This window comes from Terrapene carolina, unplaced genomic scaffold (assembly GCF_002925995.2).
Source record: "Terrapene carolina triunguis isolate 2854851 unplaced genomic scaffold, T_m_triunguis-2.0 Scaffold724, whole genome shotgun sequence".
Lineage (NCBI taxonomy): Eukaryota > Metazoa > Chordata > Testudines > Emydidae > Terrapene > Terrapene triunguis.
Window position 1 is genome coordinate 2,451 of NW_020665075.1, and position 26,258 is coordinate 28,708.

General features: G+C 44.3%; 1 protein-coding gene across 1 annotated transcript in view; it reads left to right on the forward strand.

The window, feature by feature from the left end:
- The window catches only part of LOC115271377 (maestro heat-like repeat-containing protein family member 2B), a 50,306-nt gene that overhangs the window by 629 nt on the left and 23,419 nt on the right, over positions 1–26,258 (forward strand). Inside the window, exons 2-20 of the mRNA XM_029913593.1 lie at positions 1,032–1,154; positions 2,032–2,199; positions 3,878–4,021; positions 5,249–5,341; positions 5,814–5,883; positions 5,996–6,109; positions 7,167–7,240; positions 7,512–7,634; positions 8,909–8,992; positions 10,587–10,728; positions 12,151–12,203; positions 14,745–14,852; positions 15,580–15,702; positions 16,919–17,071; positions 17,875–17,901; positions 18,227–18,349; positions 18,763–18,842; positions 19,333–19,468; positions 19,637–19,732. Coding sequence (XP_029769453.1) covers positions 1,032–1,154; positions 2,032–2,199; positions 3,878–4,021; positions 5,249–5,341; positions 5,814–5,883; positions 5,996–6,109; positions 7,167–7,240; positions 7,512–7,634; positions 8,909–8,992; positions 10,587–10,728; positions 12,151–12,203; positions 14,745–14,852; positions 15,580–15,702; positions 16,919–17,071; positions 17,875–17,901; positions 18,227–18,349; positions 18,763–18,842; positions 19,333–19,468; positions 19,637–19,732 — 2,034 coding nt within the window. The remainder of the gene's footprint in view (positions 1–1,031; positions 1,155–2,031; positions 2,200–3,877; positions 4,022–5,248; positions 5,342–5,813; positions 5,884–5,995; positions 6,110–7,166; positions 7,241–7,511; positions 7,635–8,908; positions 8,993–10,586; positions 10,729–12,150; positions 12,204–14,744; positions 14,853–15,579; positions 15,703–16,918; positions 17,072–17,874; positions 17,902–18,226; positions 18,350–18,762; positions 18,843–19,332; positions 19,469–19,636; positions 19,733–26,258) is intronic.

Consider the following 26,258-nt stretch of genomic DNA (forward strand, 5'->3'; position numbering starts at 1 on the left):
TGCGCAGTAGTGCAGAATTCCCCCAGGAGTAATATTCAGACCCCTTTTTCCATTTATTAATACTTGCATCCAACAAAGTCCATTTCTCTATTAAGGGCCAACACAGAAGGCGTTTTAGTTTTAATTAAAGTACTAGGAGGCCAAGACAAGCAGTTCAGTTCAGAACTGAACTTGGCCTCCTAGTACTTTAATTATTTGAATTACTCAATTAATTATGCTAATTAATTTGATTAATTACTTGAATTACGTACTGCTTATGTATTCGTAAGTTATCAGTGACAATTTTCAATTAAACAAATCCTCCTGACATTTAAAAATGAATGGAAGGAGGTTCTCCCCAGGGGAGCTGTCTGGTATGATTGCAGGGTGCAGAAGCATTCCTTTTCAAGCAGACCCACTGGACTGTTTAGCCAGTCAAGAGATCTGATTGGCTTTGAACATTCCAAAGTGCTTTATGACCTTGGCATGCAGGTCACATAGATGTCGATCTAACTGCTGAGCTAATTTCCCCTGGGAGCTGTTGAGGACGTACTGCGGGAGTTGGGTATTTTGTAATGACACATTTACAAATTCTGTCTGGCGTGGATAGAGCAAGGGCAAGGTGCTCATTTTTATTGTTTGTTTTAAATAAATGAAACTCGATAAGGGGGCAGTGAAGGAGGCTTATTCTGGCTCTTTTCTCTCCAGGAAGATTAAAATATGTAAATTGCTCGGCTGCTTCTGAGGTGCTGCTAAATGTGGTGATTGGAGGGCATGGCCTGTTTTACACCAATTAAGCCAATGGATTAGTTGTGTGAGCATGCAGGCTGAGGAGTCGGTGTGGCCTAGTGGATAGAACTCTGGATACTGACTCAGGAGACCTGGATTCTCTTCCGGGCCACGGACCTGCTCTGTTATGATAAGACTTGGGCTCCTCATTTCATGTGTGGATTGTAAACACTTTAGGGCAGTGGCTTATTTGCCAAATTACTGTGTGGTCATCAAGAAAACCTTTTCCCAATTGTTTGTTCTCTTTTATGTTTTGTCCGCAGCAAAACAGAGCAGACATCTACTGTGTCCTGGAGAAAGTGTTACAGCAGGACACCGGGGGCCTAGAGAGAAGGCTACTGAAGAAAATAATAACCCTGGCCTCCAACCATATGAGAGAGACTGAGGTAAGTTAGTTCTCCCGAGATACTAATCAAAGGATCCAAAGCTTTAACTAATTAAAACTCTCTTTTTGAGGGGGTAAACTATATACTGAAATGAAAATATATTCTCCTGTTAGAGGCCCACACCTTCCTCCAGACCAAAGCCGAGGTCCTAGACAGCACTTGCGCACGTGCATAGGATGGGAGAACTCACATGCGAAAGTTACACATGTGCTTAAGTGCTTTGCAGGATCAGGACCCGAGACACATGATATCAGACACAGAGACAGGCCTATGGTTTCTTAACGAGCAAGTCTTTCCCAAAGTCTACTAGGGATTTCATTATTGATCCTGATGTTATGTGGAAGGCGCTCTGATACTATAGTGATAAGTGGCAGTATAAAGCCCCAAGACAGACAGAATCTGAGCTATCTCCAAAAGAAGCAGCATTGGATTTAGAATACAGTTTGCCAGCAGGAAAACCCATGGAAAAATCCCTCTCTTGTGCCAAAGGAAGTCAGCCTCCTTTTGGGGGACAGTTTATTCCAGGAAAGCTCTCTGAATATCTTGAAGCTGCCCAGTCTGTCTCTCACTACCTCCTCAGGGAAGGGCAGGGAAAAATGTCATGTGACTACGGTGACCAATCATCCACCACAAGTAGCTAATAGTAAATAGTCTAACTAAGCAGCTTGCAAGGAACTCAAAGGCTGAAAATTGTTTAGCCAAATGACTCGATGAATATTTATGACTAATGACTCTAGCCACAGAAAGTTGGGAGGGTTCATTCACAACTTATGCACAGAAATAAGGACTTGACTCATATAAATAACTCTGGCTAGTGCAACCGGCTTCAGTCACCTCAGTCTGTCTGTCTGTCTGTCTGTCTCTCTCTCTTTTTTAGGAAGCAACAAATGAACTAAAAGTGGCAGCTAGCAACACCTTAGTGACCCTGGCACGCTGCTATTTCTATGAGGTGATGTACGAGCTGCAGTGTCATCTGAAATCACAGGAGCTGCCTGAAGAGTTTATTTTCATTACGTTGGGCAACCTGTCATCAGCCTATGGTATGGTAACTTCCATCTTTTGTTTCAAAGTTATCGTCTTTCATTTAAGGACAGGGGATTACTCTCTCTACCTAAAAATGTTACAGCTAAACAGAGCTCTGTTTGCGTGTGTGCATGCGGGGGGGTGTGGGGAGAGACACAAGATTAACTGCTGTTGCTAGTTCTTGGCTTCCAGATCATGAGCTATCCAGACGGAGGTGCAAGCTCTTATGCCCCTGACTGAAGTTCCTTGAGGATGGGAATGAGTGGAAGATCAGGTTTAGTGGAGCTCTTCTCCACCCCACTTCCCATCCTGCCCCAGTGCTCTCTCCCCTTACTCTGGGAGTGAGTTGGGCATCGGGCACAGTTTTACACTGGTGGCGGATTCCCCTCTTCAGGGTGAATCCCTCACTGGCTTTCAATGGCTGCTTTAAAGCCATTCTGCTCTGCTTACGCAGCACAAAATGGCCTAGGAGCCCATAGCATCCTGCCCCACGGTGTTTCTAAGTGTGTTGTAAGAAGGCAGAGAGCAGCTGATTATCTGTCTTCCTTCTCTTCTGGCCTTTCTCTGCAGCACTTGAGTGTATCCCTTATGTGGAAACTACCCTGAACTCCATGGTCTCCATGTTGGGGTCAGTCAATGACAGCAGGCTGAGACAAGCATTTTGTGGTGGTAAGTGCAGCACCTACTGTAGGTGCCCAAAATGGATATTTAGGGGGTCTTGGTACAGATTTAAGTGACTGGCCAAGTTTGCAAACAGGCCCCAAACTGTGCTCCCTGCCCTGGATTGCGCCAGGTGCTGCGTTCCTTGGCTGCCGTGGCACTCAGTGAAGTTGAGAGTGCTCCGTACTTTGCAGGAGGCGCTGAGCATTTGTAAGTTCAGGCCCTTTATGACTCACGGATATAATTTAAAATAAACAGACACAAAGGCTGTGTAGTAAACTTTAGGCCTGAGTGTGTTCACTGATAAAGCAACTTCTCATTACTAATATGTCCTTTTCACATTGCCTGTCTTCTCTCCTTCCATGCAGTTCTGGAAAAATGGTCAATGGCAGTCCATCTGTATTTGACTAACTGGGAAAAGTACCCATTCCCCAGAATGGGTGCATCGCGATTCTGCGATCTAATTCTGCCTTTACAATGTCATGTGACCAGCAACTGGCTGAAATGTGAAGAGCTGGAGGTGAGAATTGCTGGCTTTCTAAACCTTTAGCAGAAATTGTAATGTTAAATTCTATGTGTCTGTCACTCTTTGTGATGATGGCATTTAATGGTAGGTCCTTTTGGATGGAACAGAGTGTCATGTAAAACATCTAAAACTCATATATTTATAATCTGTCTGTACACCGTGTACATGGATTCTAGGTGCATAAAACTAATGTGCAGATGAACACGGGATAGTGGGCTAAATTAATTCCTGGTATAAGTCCATTCAGCCCCAGTGGAGTTACAGCAGTTTTGAGTTGGCCCAGAATGCCTACTAATCTGGGGAATATTTTACCTGGTATAGTTGTGAGGTGCATTAGAATATAATCCTGAAACCAACCCTACGAGTCCCAGTTCTTTAACAGGAAATATTGAGATAGGGCCGTTCCTACAGTGGAACAAGGGAAGTTGCACTCATTAGAAGTAGAAAAGGTGTGCCCATTGGATGATATTGAATGAATTCTTAGGAACATAAATTCTGTGTCTCATCTATGCAGCTCAAGCAGGCCATCATCAAAGCCCTTGGTCCCATGATGAGCCTCCTGCTACACAAAAAGGAGCATCAAAATCGGATATTTGAACTGATCTCATGGCTCCTTGAGCAATATAAGGAGGACATTGATGTTTTTCACGTCATCAAGGTGAGGTACCACTTGTTAAGGTCTATGTGTGTGCATGTATGAACTGCACGAGGAATTTGCTGCCAGTGGGGTTTCCTGGTCTAGACAGTGACTTGTTAGATAATAAATATCCACACGAGTTCTGGGTTTATACACATGGTGACCCAGGCAACAAGATTTGTAGGTAAATGCCTCTTATGAAAAGCATCCTCTGTTTCCTGGGGAGGATGATAAGGAGATGATAAACAAAACACCTGCCCCACTCCCCAACAAGATACTCCCTCCTTGTGATTTCCCAGTACATCCTGTCAACTCTGTGTCAGAGCAGGGGCTGCCATATGTTGTCTCTGGTCAGTACCAAGCCAACTGTCAATGGTTGAAAATTAATACTAAGGAGGCTTGAGGGTGATTTCTTTGGATTATGTAACTAGATCAATAGAAAAGCATTGCCTGTCTATTTCATCTACCGTTCTATGCAGTGCTGTTGTAGCCATGTTGGGCCCAAGATATTAGAGCGACAAGGTGGGTGAGATAATCTAATTAAAGATATTGTCTCACTCCCCTCGTCTCTCTATTTCATCTACCCTTAGTACCACATGAGCAAGAAGTAAGGGGCCATATTCTGTCTTCAGTGGGGCTACACAGTTGTAAATGAAGTCATGAGACAGCTATAACTTCTTGGTAGTGATATTTACTCACCATCGCTGTTGGTTGAAGCTTTCTGGTACAGAGTATGTGGTCACTTTTGGGGTTGAAATACCCATGATTTGGAGGGAACCAATGCATCATGGACTTGTTTGATAGCATCAGGGCACTACACAACTGCTTAAACATAGTCAAATATGTAGATGGCATCAGAGACATTCTGGAAGCTTCAAGCAGCAAAGGAGAAAAGTGTTTAGATGCAGGAAGGATTTAGATTTTCACCTTTTTTATCAATCAGCTGGCAGAGGACATAAAATCATCACTGGTAAAGTTGGCAGATGAGATAAAAATTGGGGAGTGGTAAATAACGGAGAGGACAGCTCACTGATTCAGAGTGATCTAGATCACTTGGTAAACTTCTAAAAGCTCTGCTCTGGGAATTATTCTGGGCAAGGTCTATGGCTAGTGTTATACCGGAGGTCAGACTAGATGATGGGAATAATCCGTTCCAGCCTTGGAATCTAGGAATCCCCTGAAGCTGCTTCAGTCACTACATATTGCTCCTTTGTGTGCCCACCATCTGACTTTCACCCTCTGTTGCAGAGTCTGAGCCAGCTCTTGAAGGTCTCTTTTGAATATAAGATCCCTCTACCTAAAGGGAAGTTTCAAGCCATCTGCAGTGCTCTGCACAACCAGGTGAGAGGTGGTTTTGCTTGGATCCCTTGAGCTTAGGCACAGCAGATCTGAAGCATATTAACAATCAAAATCTATCGAATGATAGTGCAGAGCCTGGGGACCTCCTCATGCCTTACTGATTTCTGCAGGCTCAAGAGTAAGCAGGTAGCGGTCTCATTTTCTTAGCTAATATCCAGCTCAGTTTGTAAAGCAATTTCACCATAAGCCTATTATCAGGGGGAGTCAGAGTTGTATAGTAAAAACTGTGGCTGTGTCTTGATTAGATCAGCTCTGCTGCTCAAAACCCTTTAGCTTCTCTTATCTAATGTATTGGTCATTGTGTTTGATTCTTGCTGTGCATTCAGTACCATCTACCTGGGGTTCAGACCTCTATTTGGACAAGTAGGAAGTGGAAGCTTAGAAATTAATTGAACGTTTTCTTTTCAATTGCTTCTGATTAGTTTTTCTTTGGCCATTTCCCTTCTTCCCACAGATCTGTTCTCAAGCTAAGCCGCTCAGCACGGAAAATCACGCAGAGCTGTTCGATTGTGTAGTTCTGCTAGGTAAGGGGAAGAGACTCTGAGTTACACAGTGGTTTCCTTGTAACTTCCTTTGTCAGGTATGGTAAGAATAAGAGTTCTGTTGTCAGTGAGGACGTGATTTGTTCCCTTGCAGCCCGTTCTTCTCCTGATGATCTGATAGCATTTCTGCACTCGCAGCTGGAGATTGAGAATGAGGATGTTCGTGTGGCCTCTTTGAATCTGCTCAGTGCTATTGTTGGTGCCGACTGTAAGTAACACAGGAGCAACTGTGCCAGCTGCCCTCTTGGCCGACATGCTGAGGGTTGAGTTGGGGACATCCGGAGCAGGGCCGGCTTTAGGAAGTGCGGGGTCTGATTCGTGGGGCTTGTACTCACCGGGCGGCGCTCCGAGTTTTTGGCGGCGGGTCCTTCACGTGCTCCGAGTCTTCGGCGGCACTTCGGCGGCGGCTCCTTCATGTGCCGCCGAAGAGCCGGAGGGAGTGAAGGACCCGCCGCTGAAGTGCCGCCAAAGACCCGGAGCGCCGCCGGGTGAGTAAAAATTAAAAAGGCCACTGGGCACGGGGCCCTGTTAGGCGCGGGGTGAGGGGCACTCTTAGGCACGGGGCCCAATTCGGGAGAATCGGGGGAATCGGCCTAAAGCCGGCCCTGATCCAGAGCTAAAAGCATGAGCTACTATAGATTGAGCTAAAGAACCAAGGCTTTGTAGGCACGGCAGGGCTGTAACAGACTCATCGCCTCTGCAAATGGGGCACAGAGTCTCATTAACACACAGTCACCAGTGGTTTGGATATCCACTAAGGGACCAAATGCTGCCCTAAGTTACCCCCGTATGGCCACCCAGAAATCAACAGGTTCAACTAAATGCTGAATGTAGCCCAAGATATTTTTCAACTTCAAATACAGAAGTTAACTTGGGGCTAATGCATGTTAACAATAATCAGATAAAAATAAAATAGGACTCCTGACTTGATATTTGTCAGTATTATACACTATAGATTAGATTCTGAGTTCTGTTATACTGGTGTAAACACAGATTAACTTCAGTGACCTCAGTTTATCTAACTTTTTTATAAGATTTCCATCATGGTAGTATGATGGCACTCGTTATAGAAATGGAATTACTTTAGATTTACACTGGTGTAACTGAGACCAGAGTCTGGTCCTATGTTTTTCCCACTGATTCTGTAGATGAGAGAAGCTCGGTACTATTCTTAAATAGGGCCCTTTGAAATCCAGGATTAATTCCAATGTGGAAAGTGAGTGAGTGGAACAAAGAAGTACTGTACACCTCTCCTTATCTTTCAGTGCCCGAGACAAGAGTTAAAAAGTTTCGGATGGTGAAGGCAGTGAAATCCACTCTCAGTGATCAGAATGCTAAGGTAAGATTGTGTGTGGAGCAGTGAAATATTTCAGTTTTTTTCAATGATACGGGATGAATGGATGGATACGGATCTGGGTGGAGCTTTCATTCAGATCCAGGGGAGAGACTGCAGACTAGAGAAGGCATGTCATTCTCCTGCCTGTGTTAAATGTAGCCATGTTTATAATCCAAGGAGATAAACTCAAAAGCATAAGGACTCTCATATCCTATCTCCTATTTCAGGCAGAAGGGATAACAATAACTCTTGTGTGTAATCTCTACTTTTGCAGGTGAGGAAGGCAGTTCTTCATTTCATCAGGAGGCTGCTCAGTTCAGGAAGCGTGGAGAATTGTGCAGCATGGGATATGGTAGCATATGTTTTCCACGAGTTCACTGTGTCCACCAGCAAACTGGTAAGGAGAGTTCTTAACACTTAGGACTCGGTCCTACCATACTTGCATGCTGATTGCTCCCCTTGCCTTCTGTGGGAGTTTTGACTCAAGGACATGAATGATTAGAGCCAGAATCTGATCAGTTATATTGGTGTAAAGTCAAGGTAACTCCACTGACTTTAGTGGCATTACTCTGGATTTATACTAGTGTAACAGAGATCAGAATCTCACACTGGGTATTTACATCTAACAGAGTTATCTAGGTTACTCAAACCTCTGATGAGACATTGAAAATTCTGAAAACACCATTTTTCAGTGAAATGTTCTTGTACAAGGAAGTACATCTTTTTGTTTTCAATAGACTCTCCAGAGAACATAATAATGCCCAATTCTGTGGCTGTTGAAGCATACATAAACTATTAGCAAAACACCGAGGTTATGCAGGCTGCATCCCAGACTGTCAGGAGCCTGGAAAAGCTTGCTGCATATTTCCCTCACTACATACTCTACTCTACATGTACTAGTTTAAAAATATCTTCAATCCGTATTTCTATCCATGGACACAGCCAGGGGCTCCAGACACTTTGTGCTCCATGACTGGATCCATGATATGTATTAACATAAACAGTTCAACTTTACAGTCAGTTGTTGAAGATCTTAGCTCTGCCTGGCCCCTTTTCTACAAAGTTAGAGCATGTGGGAATACTCCCAAGGGCCTTTTTTTTACACCCACACACACCCCATCTTAAAGAAGGCTGCTTTTTCTCATCGGGCCAGTTTTGCTCTCCTTTAAACTGAAATTATAGAGTCAATCAATATTTAATCCAGTGTAAGTAAGAGCAGAATTAGGCCCATTGATAGAATCACACTCACTACACACAGAATGACCAAGCTGGTTGGGGCATCAGAACAAACAGAGTGGATCCCCCTGGTTCTGCATATTTATTTCCACTGGGCGGAGTCTGAATATTTTTCCTCAGAGATAAAAAGATGAAACAGTTTTTCAAATTTAAAATTTTTTAACACTGTTGGGGAAACTCTTTTGTGTTCAGTGACTCATTCCCTCCACTTTAGGGTTTTCCTAAGCCTGGGATCTGACCCACCAGTTAGGAGTTTCTATTATGCTCTTCCCTTCAGACGTTTGTGCACTTCCGGTGCAATATAAAAGCAGGCATAGGTCAATGTTCAAGATGGCTTTGTAAGAGAAGGACACTGATTCTATAGCCAGTGTCTTGCTACTAGCTCATAAGTTTTATATAGCTATCTCACAGCAGGGTACAACACTTCTCCCCCAGGCTATTGAGGAAGAAAGCACTATCCAAACCCTGTGCATTGACATCCTGCAAGGTCTGGACACCTCAGCCAGTGGAATGACCCAAGTAAGTGACCTGTTGCTACTGCTTCTTGAAATAGGGACGTTCTTCCTTACGTTCCTTGTACCTCTCCACAAGGAAGCTTTTTGCACAGTCAGCATAATGGAGGAACAGCATGTCAAATTCATGTCAGGGATGGTGTGACCCCTTCATCATGGAGTATGTGGTTCACATTAGAGAAAAGATATAAAGCAACTTAACTGGAAGGAATCATGTTGCAGAGATCTTCTCTTAATTCTTTCCACTGTCTGAACCCCCCCTTCTGAAATTTAGATTTGGTGATCCTGGATTTGAACAGATAGTGGGGCTGGGGCTGTGCCTTACATAGGTCTGTAAAGTTCTGGGTGAGTTTATGGTGCTATCTAAATAGCTCCATAATGCTCTAATGCAGGGAAAGAGGATTCACCAAACAAGGCAGTGTATTTAAAAGACAGAGTGCGGGGGCACCGGCCAGGTAGCGTGAGATGATGGGGAGAGAGAGATGAGGTGATAGGTTAGGGAAGGGTCAGTGAGGAATAAAAGGAGAAGCTACATGACTGGGAGGGATTCAGACAGCAGGATACTGGAGGTGGGGGAATGGAAATAGCTGTGTACTGAACAGTCTCGCTCTTCTCTGCAGGTGTTATGGCCAAGGCTTCTGGAGTATGTGGTGCCAGCTCAGTACACTGGTACTTTGAAGCCTCTCTGCAGATGCCTTAGGGAACTGGCTGAGATAAAGCAGCAGGAAGGAGAAGAAGCTGCTTGCCTCGACTACGGTGGAGCAGGTTTATAACAGAAACTCTTTCATTTATTCTCTCCAGGCACACTATGAAATGAACAGGTTCAGTCTGCTCCAGTTCTCTCGTCTGCAATCAGGAGGCTAAAATGAATGAGGGATGGTCTTGTGATTACAACATGGCCATGGGAGGGAGCTAGGAAACGTGGGTTCTGTTCCCAGCTTGCCACCAAAATTCTGATGTGATCTTGGGGGAAATCACTTGATCTTTCTCTCTCAGCTTCCCCACTTGTGAAATGAAGGAGTAATTAATGCCAACCGCATAGAGGTGCTGTGAGGCGGAATTCATTCCTGTTTGTAAAGCATTTTGAGATGCTCAGACTGAAAGCACTATGGAAATGCAAATTATTATCAGCTGTATTCAACATTGGTGGGCAGGTTGGAAATGGACAGGTGAATAACATCAGCAGGACTCTCTGCAAAGCCTGGCATAATTAATGCTATTCTGTTTCTTTCCCTAGTGAAACTCCCTACACCCCAGGGGCTGCTGGCGCGACTCCTGGTGAGTAGACCATGAGAATAGGGTTTCTGCAAAATGTGAAGTGGGACAGTTAACTATAAAAATCGGTTTTATAGCGAGATGCTTATAGACAGGCTGAGGAATGTGTATGATTGGGTCTCTCTCTCTCCGCCCTCTCCTGAGACACACTGTTCTGCATCCTCGTACTAGCTAGAATGCTTGCTTCTTCAGGACGACACTGCCGTAGAAGCAAAAACTCTATTGTATGGTCTCCACAATGAGAGAGTCTGAACTATTCCCTCCTTCAGGAACAAACTGGTGGTGTGCTGACAAAACTTAGCCTGTCCTTTCTCTCTCATTGACAGGTAGTTGCCTCATCCCCTTATGAAAGAGAAGGATGTGGATATGCTGCCTTGCAATTACTTAAGGCCCTGCACGAAACTATCCATGCAGCAGTGGGTGCGATGTGGGTACTAAATATCCCACCTCTGCTGCAGTACATTGAAGGTAAAGTGCTAGTTAGGAGGAGTGCGGTCCATAGAGAATAGAAGGGAAGCCACAAAATGCAGCTTCGTATTGACATGTGTTGTGCCATTCCTGTTGCAGTACATGAGAACAGTGGGGAATTGAAGTTGGGGTTCTGGGCCCTCACTTTTCCTTCACCTGGATAACTGTGAACCACTGGGGTAAATCCAGAGTTGAACCACTCAGGCCAATTCAATCAGGGCAGAATCAGGCCAGGAAGGTTTCAGCTGAATGGAAATTATACAGCAGTTCCCCCCACACCTTTGCTAGGTTATTAGTTGGGAAGGTGAATACCCATGAAGCTGGAGGTTAGTGAAATATTTTGGGGTTACATATATAGTCTGATTTTGCAAACTAAATTTTTCTGAAAATTAAACCCCATGTTTACTTTCAATGGCGATTCAATTAAAAAACCCAGAGTTTTCTTTCTGTAAGGAAACCTGAACCATAAAAGCTAGGTTGGCCAAGTGGGTGCCCTGTGTAGAATCTAGGTATTATGGGCCTAATAATGTCTTTCACCAGTTTTACAGTGGTATGAATCTATTGACCTCCTCAGTCAGTGTAGGCTGCGTCTATACTATGGGGTTATGCCAGCAGAGCTCCAATGATGTAGCTGTGCCAGTGTAGTCTCTGTGGAGTATGACAGACCCTACGTGGAGCACAAACCCGATATGTGTTTGATGAACGTCGGACCCCACAAAGATTTAAGAAATGAGCTGTATCTTCCCTAGTTGTTGTTGCTGTACAGAGTCCCCAGTATTACATTGTGCCGACATTAAAGAAGGGTAGTTAGAGCTGGACATTCAGAAACAGGGCCAGATTCTCAGCTGATGTAAATCAGTATAATTCCATTGACTGCAGTGAAGCTACACCGATTTACATCAAGTTAGGATCAAGTCCAGAATCTCTTATTATGCAGGAAAAGTTTGTATTCACATTAAACCCAGTCTTCTGATGTGCTGAACCGTTTTGTGAGGTGCTCAGCACCCTCAGCTCCCATGAAAGTCAACAGGAATTGGGAGTGCTCAGCATCTGACTCCTGGTGGGTTGACTGACCCTGAATAAAAATGCCAGCAGGGAACATAACATGATACTTTCTGTTGGTCCAACAAAGAACGTTGGCGTCGGTCCCATTTAGCCTTGAAAGCCCAGGTATGTTACAGCTTGGCAGCCCAGGGGTTTTAGAAGGACAGATTGCAAAGATAGGGTGACCAGATGTCCCGATTTTATAGGGATAGTCCCGATTTTGGGGTCTTTTTCTTATATAGACTCCTATTAGCCCCCCACCCCCTGTCCCGATGTTTCACATTTGCTGTCTGGTCACCCTATGCAAAGGAGATACCTGGGACGACGACTCTTCTCGCTAACCTAGGTGATGTTATTGTTTTGCCTCCTGCGTTATAGGAAACACCGAGAATTCCCTGGACCATGAACGGTGGGAGCACATGCTGCTTCAGGTACAAGATGGCTTTCAGCTGTATTGTCACAGCCCTCCCTCCCCCCTCCAAATGTACCAGCTGGGGGAAAAATTAATGATACATTATTCATTATAAGCAGAGCTGGTCAAACCATTTCATTTGCAACTTTTGTTCGGTGAAAAATGGCCTTTTTTATTTTCATGGGACATTTTCAAATTTTTCCTTTTTTACAAAAAACAAAACAACCCCAACCCAAATAGAAAATGTTTCGGTTTTTTTAAACTGAAGTTGATTTTTGGGGTTTTTTTCCTAGTTGCTTTCCTGTTTGTCTCCTCCCCTCTCTGGCTTTTTCAGTCACAAAGTGGAAGAGGGGGAAAAAGGCATGGGGACGAGGGATAAAGGGAAGGAAAGGGGGAAAACAAAGAATTGAATAATGGTCATTTTTGATTTTGAAAAGCAAAATATTTTTGTTTCTTTCACTTTTCATTTGTGTGGTGAAAAATCAAGAAAAATCCCACTTGTTTTGTGAAATGGACTTACTATTGTTCAACCAGCTCTACTTATAAATAACTCTGTATTACCACTGGGAACAACACAAAACTTAACCAGAAAACCAGCATGCTAATGCATCACTGGGGGACATCTAAAGGATTCTTTTTTTCTATTTGCCACTCAAAAGAAAATTTGCTCTGAGAAACCCAAAAAGGAAAAGAGACAAGACAAGGTTTGGTGACTGTATCTCATGGAGAAGCCTTTCTGGTCAGAAAGAGCTCTTTGCAGCCTCATGGATAGACAAAGAACATTTTTATGGCGAGCGCTGAAAATGAAAGGAAAGGACCTAGTGACAAATAAGCCCCAGAAGGTTTGGAGTTCCATTTGGGGTTGGATTACACTCTAGAATTTCCCATTCCAGATCCAGCCTCATTTGAAATTCTTTGGGCTAAAAAATCAAAGAAGATTAGGCTCTCTTGTGAGGTTTCTGATATTTCCTGGCTGTTGTTCAAAATTCGGGCCTGAAACAGCAAAGTGCTGAGAGTTACTAACCTCTCGCTGACTTCAATGGGAGTTGAGAATGTGACCCCGGGTCCTTTGGGTGCCCAGTGGCAGAGGCCACAGGAGTGCATAGGATTATCAGGATTCCCTGGATCTGATCTCTATATAATCAAAGGGTGTCATGTAAAGACTTTACTGGATACCTGTGCCACACGGATCATCATAATCATTGCACAGTGACTGGATGGATAATATATAAGGCGTTATGGTTGTATACTGAAATTTATGCTTTTAAGGTCTGTGAGTTGGGGCTGGTCACCAGAAAGTGATCAACAAGTTTCTTTCAGGCAGGAGATGCTTATCTGCCTGAATGGCTGTATGTAGATGAGTAATTCTTCACAGTGGATGCTAATCAATAGAGCAACATTCTAATCAAGTGATTGCAAAGTCTCCAGAGGAGATTCGATACAAGGAAAACAAACAAACAATAGGGGGTACCCTGTTTACAAGTGAAGACAATGGATGCTTGGAACTATATCTGGAGGTCCAGAGGTATCCTGCATCAGGTATCCTTCACCTATTGGACGAACTGCCAGCTGGCTTGTCTCATGAATGGAGGATCACATTTGGTCTGGGTGTTTCATGCTGGGAGAGAGATTTGGGGGAGCTATCCTTTGTGAGACAGGGGAATGTTTGGTTATCTAAGTTTAAGCTCTAGAAGTGTGTTATGATTTTATTTTTATGTAACCATTTGTTTACATTAATTTTACTTGCTGCTTCTCAAATCTCTGATCTTTGTGAATTAAACTCTACTTGTTTTCACTATAAACGTATCTAAGTGAAGTATAGTTGTTTTCACTCTAAACATATCTAAGTGTGTTAAATGGAGCGGTGATGCTGAGGTGACACCGGTGACATGGTGTGTAGCAAACCTATGAATTCTGTGAGTGTCCAGTGGAACAGGGGCTGGACATTCTGCGGCTGCACAGAGGGCTCGGCGGTTGGAGTGTACCGATTGCTTATCTGTAGAAGGACAGTGGAGCTGGATGGGGTGAGAAGGGTGTGCTTGTGTTTCCTGTGGCTGGCAGAGTCAGGAGCTGACACCTGGCAGGCACAGAGAAGGCTTCCTCCTGCTAAGGGCAGGTGGTAGTGAGGTACCTCACAATCCTGGGGACCCTCGGGAGGTGGCATAAAGGGTCCACAGCACTTCAGAGAAGGTTCCTGGTCCTTCGTAGTCCAGGGCCCTTTGTTCAAAATTTATTAGACCTATTCTCCATCCACTATAAAATCACTCCTCAATGGTCAGACTTCTTGGCTCCATCTCATTCTCCAATTCACTGTCCATCTGGGTTTGGAGACTGAGAGGAATCATCAGGCAAAGGTTAAAGAACAACAGGCAGAGGAAGTCTGGGTTGTTGATGTTTATAGTTCTCAATAGGGAAATAATCTTCCCATGACACCTGAATATTGGAAAGTTTACAATAGAGAACAAGGAAGAAAAAAACCACCAAACAAACAAACCAACCCCACAACAACCCCCAAATTCTTGCAATTAACCATCTGCTTTACCTCTTGTTTTACACTCAGTTCCTAAGAACATCTCTGGAGATGATAGGCGACAGTGCCTGGAGCAGCCAGATAAGCCTTGAGTTGAGCCAGCAGATGGCCGCCTATGCCAGCCCCTCCAAAGAGAAGGTTTGTTATCTGTTAAGGCTTAGTTTCTAGTTAATTTCCCTTGAAATTCTGATTGGGGGGCTGCATAAGGCTTCTCTCAAGGCTTCATTACTTTATATTTTATTCTGCATATAAAATTTGTTTTTACTTGTTCCCTGCTCTCTTGCCCCCCGCCCGCCCTTCCAATATTTGCTTGGACAGGCTGCTTGTCTGTACTGCATTGTTGGTTCTCTGGCTGGGCTAGATGATGGGATGTTTCTGCAGTATGGGTGCTTGGACTTGGCTATCTTGTTCCTTCCTGAGTGTTGCTGAGCTGGGTCTGTACTGACAGGCACGTTGTGTTACTGATATCTCAGTGCTGGTCTCTTTCTTTCAGAGTTTCCTGTATAAGGCGCTAGGAATGTCCTTAGCAGTTTGTCAGGACCTGGTCCACGTTAAATCACAGATTAATACATTTCTGACAACAACAAATTATATGGAAGACCCTGAGAGAGAGGTGAGGACTCTGTCCCTCTCCCCACTTTACCAAGTAATCCCTGAATGCTCCCTGTGGGGCTCAGCTCTGAGTTGGCCTGGGACAGATGCCATTTTGCTTCATATCCTCTTCATTGCTATTTCACTCAGCCCCCGCTGCCCATGTGTCTCAGGCCTCACTGGCACTTTACACCACTTCAGGTGAAAGGAATGGAGTCGTGGGGTCTATCAGGCACCTGGTTAGATCCTAACCAGTATTTTTCTTGGGTGACAGGGAGTCATTTCCATCTTCGCATTCTCTGCTGAGAGCCACTTGGACCTCACCTTGAACGCACTTCAGGAGTTTGGGGCTGCAATGAGCAAGGTTAAGATTTCTGGGCTCATGGACCGTCTGAAGGTAAAGGAGCCAGGGACTTCTCTCAAACTTTCTCTCCCTCTAAATCAGGGGCAGCAACCCTGCGGTAGTGTCTGCTCTGGTCAGCTAGCATTGTCCCCCAATGTATGCGTTCTGCATGATGCCTGCAGTTAAGCAGAGAGTAGCACAATCTGGAGCTGGGGTTCTCTCAAATGATTTTTATCGTCTGATGTCTCATGGCTTGAGCGCCCCTCCCATGCACAATGTGTGGGAACTACATCAGTTGCTTGCATGGAAAAGCATTTAAGGTATTTTTAGATGTTTTTTAATCCCGGTTAGTAGCTGGAAATGAGGAGGTGTTGCAAGCAACATATGGCTAACCAACCTGCTGTAGGTAGACCACCAGTGGTCTACGGATGACAATTATGGAACCTCTGATTTAGAGCAGTGGTTCTCAACCTTTCCAGATTAGTGTACCCCTTTCAGGAGTCTGATTTGTCTTGTGTACCCCAAATTTCACCTCACTTAAAAACTGCTTGCTTACAAAATCAGGCATAAAATTATTAAAAAGTGTCACAGCACATTATTACTGAAAAATTGCTTATTTTCTCATTTTTACCATATAATTATAAAATAAATCAACTGGAATATAAATGTTGTACTTGTATTTCAGTGTGTAGTATATAGAGTAGTATAAAGAAGCCATTGTATGAAATTTTAATTAGTAACTTTGCAAGTGCTTGCTTTGTAGTCTGCTGTAAAACTAGGCAAATATCTAGATGAGTTGATATACCCCCTGGAAGACCTCTGCAGACCCTCAGGGGTACACAAGTACCCCTGGTTGAAAACCACTGATCTAGAGGATAGAGCAGGAGACTAGGCCTCTGGGCTTCCATTGCTGGCTCTGCATTTACTCACTGTGCAGCCTTAGGCAAGACATTTAGCGCCTGATCTTGTACCCACCAGTGTCAACGACTAAGCTCCCGTGTACTTCACTGCTGTAGGTTCAGCATTTTAGGCTCTCTGTGTCAGAGTGACCCGTGGGAATGATGGAGATACTAATAACTCCCTACCTCACACAGTTATTATATTGCTTAAATACTGTTTGCAAGTGGTTTGAGATCTTTGGCTGAAAAGAGCTTTGCAAGTGCAAACTGCCATTGCTGCTGTGAGCAATTCCTCGGTCAGCAGCAGATCAGAATTCCAAGGCAAAACGAATCAGAAGAACTTGTCTCTAGTGACGTTTCCGATTGTCTAGGACTACCACCATGGGAAAAGAGGCAAGACTCGCAGCACCCTGATGCTGACATACAGCAACGTGGCTGTCCATGCTCCAAAAGAGCAGCTTCTCTCCCGAGTAGAGGCAGACATCACAGGGAACATCCTTCACCATTACAGAGCCAGTTGTCGGGTAAGAGCTTTTGTGTGATAAGTGTTAGGGGCATTACCCTGAAGTTATAACATTGCCTCTGAGTTTATAGAGAGAGGGCATGTATTTTCTAAAACTCTCCTTTGAGCAATAATTTGTCACAACTCAAATCTAAAACTGTAATGGATGGAGCATGAGCTGTCACATGTATCATTTTTGTTGCTCTTCTTTGTATTTTCTCTAGTTTCTCTATGTTCTTCTGAAATTCTGTAGACCACAGCTACACAGTAATCCAGATGCATTCAGACTCAGGCTATTCAGAGTAACACTCTAACTCCCCTAATATGTATGTGTATCTAGCGCTATCTTTCGCTACCCAAGAGAGAATAGTGCTAGCTTGTATTTAGTTGATTTGCTGTCACTCTGTTTCTTGGACGCACTACTTCCCTTACCTCTTATCTGTCTTCTTGTTTGTCTGTGTGCTCCTTATTTCTGTTCCCTAGGTGTCTGACTGCTGGCACTGACTCTCATCTCAGAGCAACCTCTCCACGTCACTTTGCCATTCAATTCTGCCCTGTCTGACTGAGACTCTCACTTAGGCATTGTCAAAAACAGTTGAACCAAACTGAGATCTTCCAGTAGTTCACAAATGCAAATATTACATAGGATGGCCCCTGATATTGACCTCTACAAAACACCCCCTCTGGATACATTTCCTGCCTTTTGGAAGATTTAACAATAGTGATTTCTCTCTGCTCCATATTCACCAGCCAGGACATTTTGAGGATGTGCGTTATGTGGGACTATGTACATTGCTAAGAGCTGTTTTGCATTTTGTTTTTCAGGTGCTGGGCATCACTGTTGCGAACAAGGTAAATTCTAAATAATCTGCCCTCAGCTCTTGCATTTTCTGTACACAAGTTGCTTGTTTAAATTGCACAGAGCTTGATTTCCTTGCTACATCAAGCAAGAGTCCTGGCTGCTCTGGTGTAAGTGGACCTGGATTTATTTGATGAACCTGGGTTTTCTTTTCTTCTGAGGTGGGTGCAGAGCCGGGGTCCTCTGCCTTCTGGGGTCTGTGGACACCTCTATCCTCTCCTGAGGCTAGATTTAATTCCTGATCTTTATCTTCTGGACTCTGGTTCTTCTCTCAGTTTCTCATCCACATCCTCTTGTTTCTCCTTCTGGATTATGTAGGACATGTACCTAAAATTAACCCTCATCCAGAATGTCACGGAGATTAGCTGTGCCATCTTGGAGACCAGAGACGCCCGGGAGTTCGAATTCTCTTACAAACAGGAGCTCCTTGGCTACATGCTGGTGAGTGATTAGGAGCTTTGAGGACTGAAGTACAAAGGAGTTTGTTGTAATGCAATAAGACTGGTTTTCCAGGGAGATGTTATTTTATCCATTGGCTGTGACTGTACTACTGCAGTCTCATGAGCTACCTGCATGGCACCCCGAATGCTGGGTCCACTTTGAGCTCGGCAGGGATGCTGACATATTGTGGGCTGTAACTGGAAGAAATGGCTTCTGTCTGGTGAGTTATCTTTTTGTCCTCCGTATAACCTGCAGATGGCCCTACGGTCCATTTCAGAGGCAGAGAGCCTGCTGAGCCCGGTGTCTGTTTATTACAGGTCTGGCATATGGCCCTATTTCAGGGTGTGAGAGGAAGACCTCTCTGCCTTTCAAATCCATTTCCCATTTTTTATGTCCCTATTAATGCATTTCAGGACTTCATTAAAAAGGAACCACTGGATTCCCTGGCATCTCCAGTTCGCTACAAGGCAATTCTTGCCATTGAACATCTGAGGTAGGCTATTTTCTGCCATGTTTCCTGGCACTGTGATGACTTCTTATTTGTTAATTCATGAGTGTCAGGTTGGGAGCAGTCTGATGCCTGCAGGGTTTGGCTCACATGCTGCTCACCAGCAGAACTTTCGTTCTTGAGGGTTTGAATGTGTCCATTTGGAGGTTTGTGCTTGAAAGACACAAGATTGGAGGTTGAGGGGCATGCAGTACAATGGAGGAGAGTTCAGATGGGGAGGGAGGTGTCTGGCTAGCTGGCAGGGGGAAGGAAGCTTGTGGGTTTCTCTAAAAAATGGGACTTGAAGCTTTAGCTTTACTTCTAGATGAGCCAATATTTAATAGAGGTGCAAAGAGGTGCTCAGCTGCAAAGTGAAGGGTTGTTTGCATTTGGGGTTCTAGACTGGGGCAATCTCTAGTCATTGGACCCATTTCTTGTACTTGGAGGTGGTACTGAGTCTAATGCATGACTTTTCTCCCTATCTTTCTTCTGCCAGCAAACTCAAACCATCTTTGACCTTGGAGGGAAACCGTGAGCTCCTTGATGAGTGTTGTAAAAGTTTATTTCCCCTTCCTCCCTTGGAGAAGATGAAAGAGGAAGGTGAGACAGCAAAGGATACTCTGCATAGACTGGTACGTGACAACAATTCTCCTCTGGCACCATCCACTGTATTTCTGCCCAGCAGGCACTGGGTGATGGCAGTCACACATGGCCTCCCTGGCAAGGTTATGGTTAGCTTTCCCCGGCGCCCACACACAAATGATCTGTGCTGAGCCTCACTCCTTCTCTTCTGGTTTCAGTCACTGTACATGAGGTCCTTGGAAGCCCTTGGCAAGCTAATGAAGACTTTGCTGGAGGAAGAACCAACCGCAGACTGGTTCCAGGAAATGTTTGAAGTGAGTAGACCATTGAACCGCGGTGGAGATTGTTTCTTGTGTTACAGCAGGGAAGAGTCAGAGATTTAGGGGGTCAAGCTTCAGTTGTGGAGGAATTTTCCACAACGGAGTGAATTTTAGGGAGAAAGCACTACATTCTTCCTTGTGATAAGTGGGCATGTGCCCCATTGAAATCCACGGAAGCTATGCCATTTTATGCCAGAGCTGGATTGGGATCAAGTTCTTACAATGGAGTTGACACTACTTGGACCGGCAAGAAAATCACCACTGCAGTAGCCAAATCCAAGAGAACCAGTTGAAACTGATCACTTCTTCTAAGAGGAATTCATTACTATTGAGTTAAGCCCTGTGTATGGAAACTCATTCAGAGGAGACTTCCTGTTCCTCAGACATGAACAGAATATCTTGAAGAGCTGAGGGGTGGGGAGTTTGATGCACCTTCAGTATAAAAATGAAGTTATAAAAGGCGGGGGGGACTTCTCTGCTCTTATTCAAATTAATAAAAAGAAATGCTCCTCTCTGTCATTTTGCCACTCGACGTGGGAGAAGTTGCCCAGGAAACAGACCACAGCAGCAGACATCAAACAGCATGCAATGTGCTAGACAGCTCCCATCAGACAGTCTACAGCAGACATCACATACACGGGCCCAGATTCATCTCTCATGTAACTCCTTTGGCTTCAATCACCAGAGGTGAATCTGGTCCCTGGGACTTGTATATCTAAGGGGCTCTTCCATTAGACATGTAATTCCTTTGCTACACCGAGATCAGATGCTTTGGAGAGGGATTTTAGTGACAATTAAACCTGTTTAAGAGGAACTTTTGGGAGGGATTTTCTGGTACTAACTCTGTCCATTCCCCTGCTCTACCAACAGCTACTAAGGCCATGGGTCAGTTCAGGGAAGGAGTGGGAGAGAGAAAGGGCCTTGCAGGCCAGCACCCAACTGCTGACTGCCTATCAAGAGACAGTTAATAGCACAGTGAGTATAGCCTCTTACTCTTCCTTGAGCGACTTCCCTGCTTATATCTGATCTGACACTCAACGCAAATGCATGAAAAACTCTTCCAGGGCAGCAGCTGGGATCTCAAGGCGACTAAGATCCCTCTGCTTCCAGAAGAGAGGTTTACACAACAATGCCGTGACCACACTCCGGGCAGACTGCAAAAAGTAGAGGGCAGCCAATCCCCCAAACTGATGGCTTATTCTATAATTAGATTCACCAAGTCAACAACAAAAGAGCTTCCACCCTAGTTAACAAGATGCCAAATGCAGCCCCCTTTTGGCATTCCAGACCTTGGCTCCCATCTAAACATCTTGGAAGCGGGGGGAGGGATAGCTCAGTGGTTTGAGCATTGGCCTGCTAAACCCAGGGTTGTGAGTTCATAGAATCATAGAATATCAGGGTTGGAAGGGACCTCAGGAGGTTATCTAGTCCAACCCCCTGCTCAAAGCAGGACCAATTCCCAACTAAATCATCCCAGCCAGGGCTTTGTCACGCCGGGCCTTAAAAACCTCCAAAGAAGGAGACTCCACCACCTCCCTAGGTAACGCATTCCAGTGCTTCACCACCCTCCTAGTGAAAAAGTTTTTCCTAATATCCAACCTAGACCTCCCCCACTGCAACTTGAGACCATTGCTCCTTGTTCTGTCATCTGCCACCACTGAGAACAGCCGAGCTCCATCCTCCCTGGAACCCCCCCTCAGGTAGTTGAAAGCAGCTATCAAATCCCCCCTCATTCTTCTCTTCTGGAGACTAAACCATCCCAGTTCCCTCAGCCTCTCCTCATAAGTCATGTGCTCCAGACCCCTAATCATTTTTGTTGCCCTCCGCTGGACTCTTTCCAATTTTTCCACATCCTTCTTGTAGTGTGGGTCCCAAAACTGGACACAGTATTCCAGATGAGGCCTCACCAATGTCGAATAAAGGGGAACGATCACGTTCCTCGATCTGCTGGCAATGCCCCTACTTATACAGCCCAAAATGCCATTAGCCTTCTTAGCAACAAAAGCACACTGTTGACTCATATCCAGCTTCTCGTCCACTGTGACCCCTAGGTCCTTTTCTGCAGAACTGCTACTCAGCCATTCGGTCCCTAGTCTGTAGCAGTGCATGAGATTCTTCCGTCCTAAGTGCAGGACTCTGCACTTGTCCTTGTTAAACCTCATCAGGTTTTTTTTGGCCCAATCCTCTAATTTGTCTAGGTCCCTCTGTATCCGATCCCTACCCTCTAGTGTATCTACCACGCCTCCCAGTTTAGTGTCATCTGCAAACTTGCTGAGAGTGCAGTCCACACCATCCTCCAGATCATTAATAAAGATATTAAACAAAACCGTCCCCAGGACCGACCCTTGGGGCACTCTGCTTGAAACCGGCTGCCAACTAGACATGGAGCCATTGATCACTACCTGTTGAGCCCGATGATCTAGCCAGCTTTCTATCCACTTTACAGTCCATTCATCCAGCCCATACTTCTTTAACTTGGCAGCAAGAATACTGTGGGAGACCGTATCAAAAGCTTTGCTAAAGTCAAGGAATAACACATCCACTGCTTTCCCCTCATCCACAGAGTCAGTTATCTCCTCATAGAAGGCAATTAGGTTAGTCAGGCATGACTTGCCCTTGGTGAATCCATGCTGACTGTTCCTGATCACTTTCCTCTCCTCTAAGTGTTTCAGAATTGATTCTTTGAGGACCTGCTCCATGATTTTTCCAGGGACTGAGGTGAGGCTGACTGGCCTGTAGTTCCCCGGATCCTCCTTCTTTCCTTTTTTAAAGATGGGCACTACATTAGCCTTTTTCCAGTCATTTGGGACCTCCCCCGATCGCCATGAGTTTTCAAAAATAATGGCTAATGGCTCTGCAATCTCATCCGCCAACTCCTTTAGCACCCTCGGATGCAGCGCATCCGGCCCCATGGACTTGTGCTCGTCCAGTTTTTCTAAATAGTCCCGAACCACTTCTTTCTCCACAGAAGGCTGGTCACCTTCTCCCCATACTGTGCTGCCCTGTGCAGCAGTCTGGGAGCTGACCTTGTTCGTGAAGACAGAGGCAAAAAAATCATTGAGTACATTAGTTTTTTCCACATCCTCTGTCACTAGGTTGCCTCCCTCATTCAGTAAGGGGCCCACACTTTCCTTGACTTTCTTCTTGTTGCTAACATACCTGAAGAAACCCTTCTTGTCACTCTTAACATCTCTTGTTCAATCCTTGAGGAGGCCATTTAGGGAAGTGGGGTAAAAATCTGTCTGGGGATTGGTCCTGCTTTGAGCAGGGGGTTGGACTACATGACCTCCTCAGGTCCCTTCCAACCCTGATATTCTATATCTAATATAGTGAGGGGTTACTGAAAACCTGATTCACATATGTGAGGTTCATTGATCATAAAGGACCAGATGCTTATCCCCAGGTCAATGTGAATCTCAGGTCTTTCCCAAATATGTTGTCAGCCAGTCCTTAATAACTAAATCTAAGATTTATTGTTAAAAGAAAGAAGAGAGTTACAAATGGTTAAAAGATCAATATCCATACAAGTGACTTTCAGTGTTCATAGTTCAGGATCACAACAGTGATGGAATAAACTGCTGGTTTGTAAAAGTCTCTCTGGAATCATCCCAACAGATCAGAATCCAAAGGCAGCTTAGAGGTAAAGTCTGTTAGTTTTTTCCATGCATTTTCCAGGTTATTCCAAATGATTATTTGGAAAATCTCTGTCCTATGACTTACACTTTCCCTGTTCAAAGTTTAAGCAGACTAGAGATGATAGGATCAGGCCCGAGCCTTCTCTTTTATAGCTATTCTAGCAGGCTGACAAGCCTACCTCACAGAAATTGTCACAGAAGGACCTTCCCCCAATGCAGATCACCTGTTGTACTTTGCTTTGAAGATAATCTTCTATTTCCTGTGAATACACAGTAAACTAGTTACATTCATTCACATAAGGTAATTAGCCGTTCTTCCATTATAACACAGATAGTTAAGCTGAAGATAATGTAGAAATTATTGGTTTCCTGAAGTGTCTTACATCTTTGATTTTCAGGTTAACTGAAGACCTTGCATACATAATTAAGGCAATTAAGATATGAAAGGGAATTAGCATCTACAAGCTAATTTGGTTACATTGTGAAACTTCTAACCGGGTATAGATAAACACAGACAAATACACTTAGCAACTAGTGTTCATTTTTGAATGAGTTGCTGATTGCTAGTCTAATACATCTCTTTGAAATTCACATGCAAGTGAACTGTCTATTTCCTCATGTTGAAATATGTTAAAATATCCTCACACCTTCTATGGGTCATCTCGATTATCACTTCAAAGGTTTTTTTTCTCTCTCCTGCTGATGATAGCTCATCTCAATTGATTGGCCTCTTACAGTTGGTATGGCTACTCCCACCTCTTCATGTTCTCTGTATGTATAAATATCTTCTTTCTGTGTGTTCCATTCTATGCATCTGATGAAGTAGGCTGTAGTCTACGAAAGCTTATGCTCAAATAAATTCGTTAGTCTCTAAGGTGCCATAAGTACTCCTGTCCTTTTTGCGGATACAGACTAACACGGCTGCTACTCTGAAACCTGTCTTGATACAGTAGAAGCGCCTCTTGTTAAGTTATTATGGGTCATACACAGGTTGACTGGTCTGCCAGTGTCACAAATGCATTCTTGGTTCTTATGCTCCCAGGATGCTAAAGCTGAATTTCTATTTAATCAGCTAAGAACATAAAACATAAGAGTGGTTATCCTGGATCCCCCAGAAGAATGGTTCATCTAGCCCAGTATCCCGTCTTCTGACAGTGGTGGGTGCCAGATGCTTCAGAGGGAATGAACAGAACAAGGCAATTGTCAAGTGAACCATCCCCTGTTGGACAGTCCCAGCCCCAGCTTCTGGCAGTCAGAGGCTTAGGGACACCCAGATCATGGGGTTGCATCCCTGACCATGTTAGCTAATAGCCATTGATGGACCTATCCTCCGTGAACTCATCTAATTCTTTTTTGAACCCAGTTATACTTTTGGCCTTCACAACATCTCCCTGGCAATTTCACAGGTTGACTGCATTGTGTGAAGAAATGCTTCCTTTTGTTTGTTTTAAACCTGCAGCCTATTAATTTCATTGGGTGACCCCTTGATTCTGTGTTATGTGAAGGGCTAAATAACACTTCCTTAATGACTTTCTCTACACCAGTCATGATTTTATAGTTCTCTATCATATTCCCTCTTAGTTGTCTCTTTTCCAAGCTGAAAAGTCCCTGTCTTTTTAATCTCTCCTTGTACGAGAAGTTGTCCCATACGCCTAATAATTTTTGTTGCTCTTCTCTGTATTTCTTCCAATTCTAACATATCTTTTTTTGAGATGAGATGACCAAAACTGCACGCAGTATTCAAGAAAAAATAACAGGAGTACTTGTGGCACCTTAGAGACTAACAAATTTATTAGAGCATAAGCTTTCGTGGGCTACAACCCACTTCTTCGGATGCATATTCAAGGTGTGGGGATACTGTAGATTTATACAGTGGCATAATGATATTTACTGTCTTATTATCGATCCCTTTCCTAATGGTTCCTAACATGCTGTTAGCGTTTTTGACTGCATGTTGAGCAGATGCTTTCAGAGAACTGTACACAATGACTCTGAGGTCTCTTTCTTGAGTGATAACAGCTAATTTAGACCCCATCCGCTTGTATGTACAATTGGGATTATGTTTTCCAATGTGCATTACCCAGTTCAGTACAGGAATCAGAGGCACAATGTTACCAGATGTGCCCGTTACTTTGGGTAGGCTCATTGATTAGGGTTACTCTTCTGGGGGGGGGGGGGTTCTGTAATTTTATTAATGTGGGGCTTATGTCACTTGTGTGTTCATATGGAGCTCTACTCCTTCCTTCTACAAGTCCCCTCCCAATGGAGCTACCCTGCAGGACCTAGGTTCCCCAGGGCTAATAACTAGAACTAGATGAACATGCGCACGCACGCACACACACACTAGCAGAGCAAGTCAATCAGCACTCCCCAGCTGATCCCCTCATATGTCCCTGTACTCATTGGGTTGGGTTAAGCAGCACTTTCAGCTGCCCCCCCCTTATGTGCCCCAAGTTTAACACATCCCTATCACACTTTCACATTACAATTGTACTGGGAGTAACACACTTGATGCGCAAACCCCACCGTATTTTTGGGCACTACAGGGATCTTTAGCTTAGGTGCAAGAAGCGTTGCTGCAGAGTAAATGGGGGAAGCTAAAAACACAAAAGAGTAAAATTCAGAGAGAGAGAAGCAACCAGCTGAACAATAAGTTATTTATTGAATAATAGTGATAACTACACAAGGAGGGCTAAACAAACATAACCGTTACATTTTAAAGGTTCAGGGGGTAGCCGTGTTAGTCTGTATCTACAAAAACAACAAGGAGTCTGGTGGCACCTTAAAGACTAACAGATTTATTTGGGCATAAGCTTTCGTGGGTAAAAACCTCACTTCTTCGGATGCATAGAGTGAAAGTATGCATCCGAAGAAGTGAGGTTTTT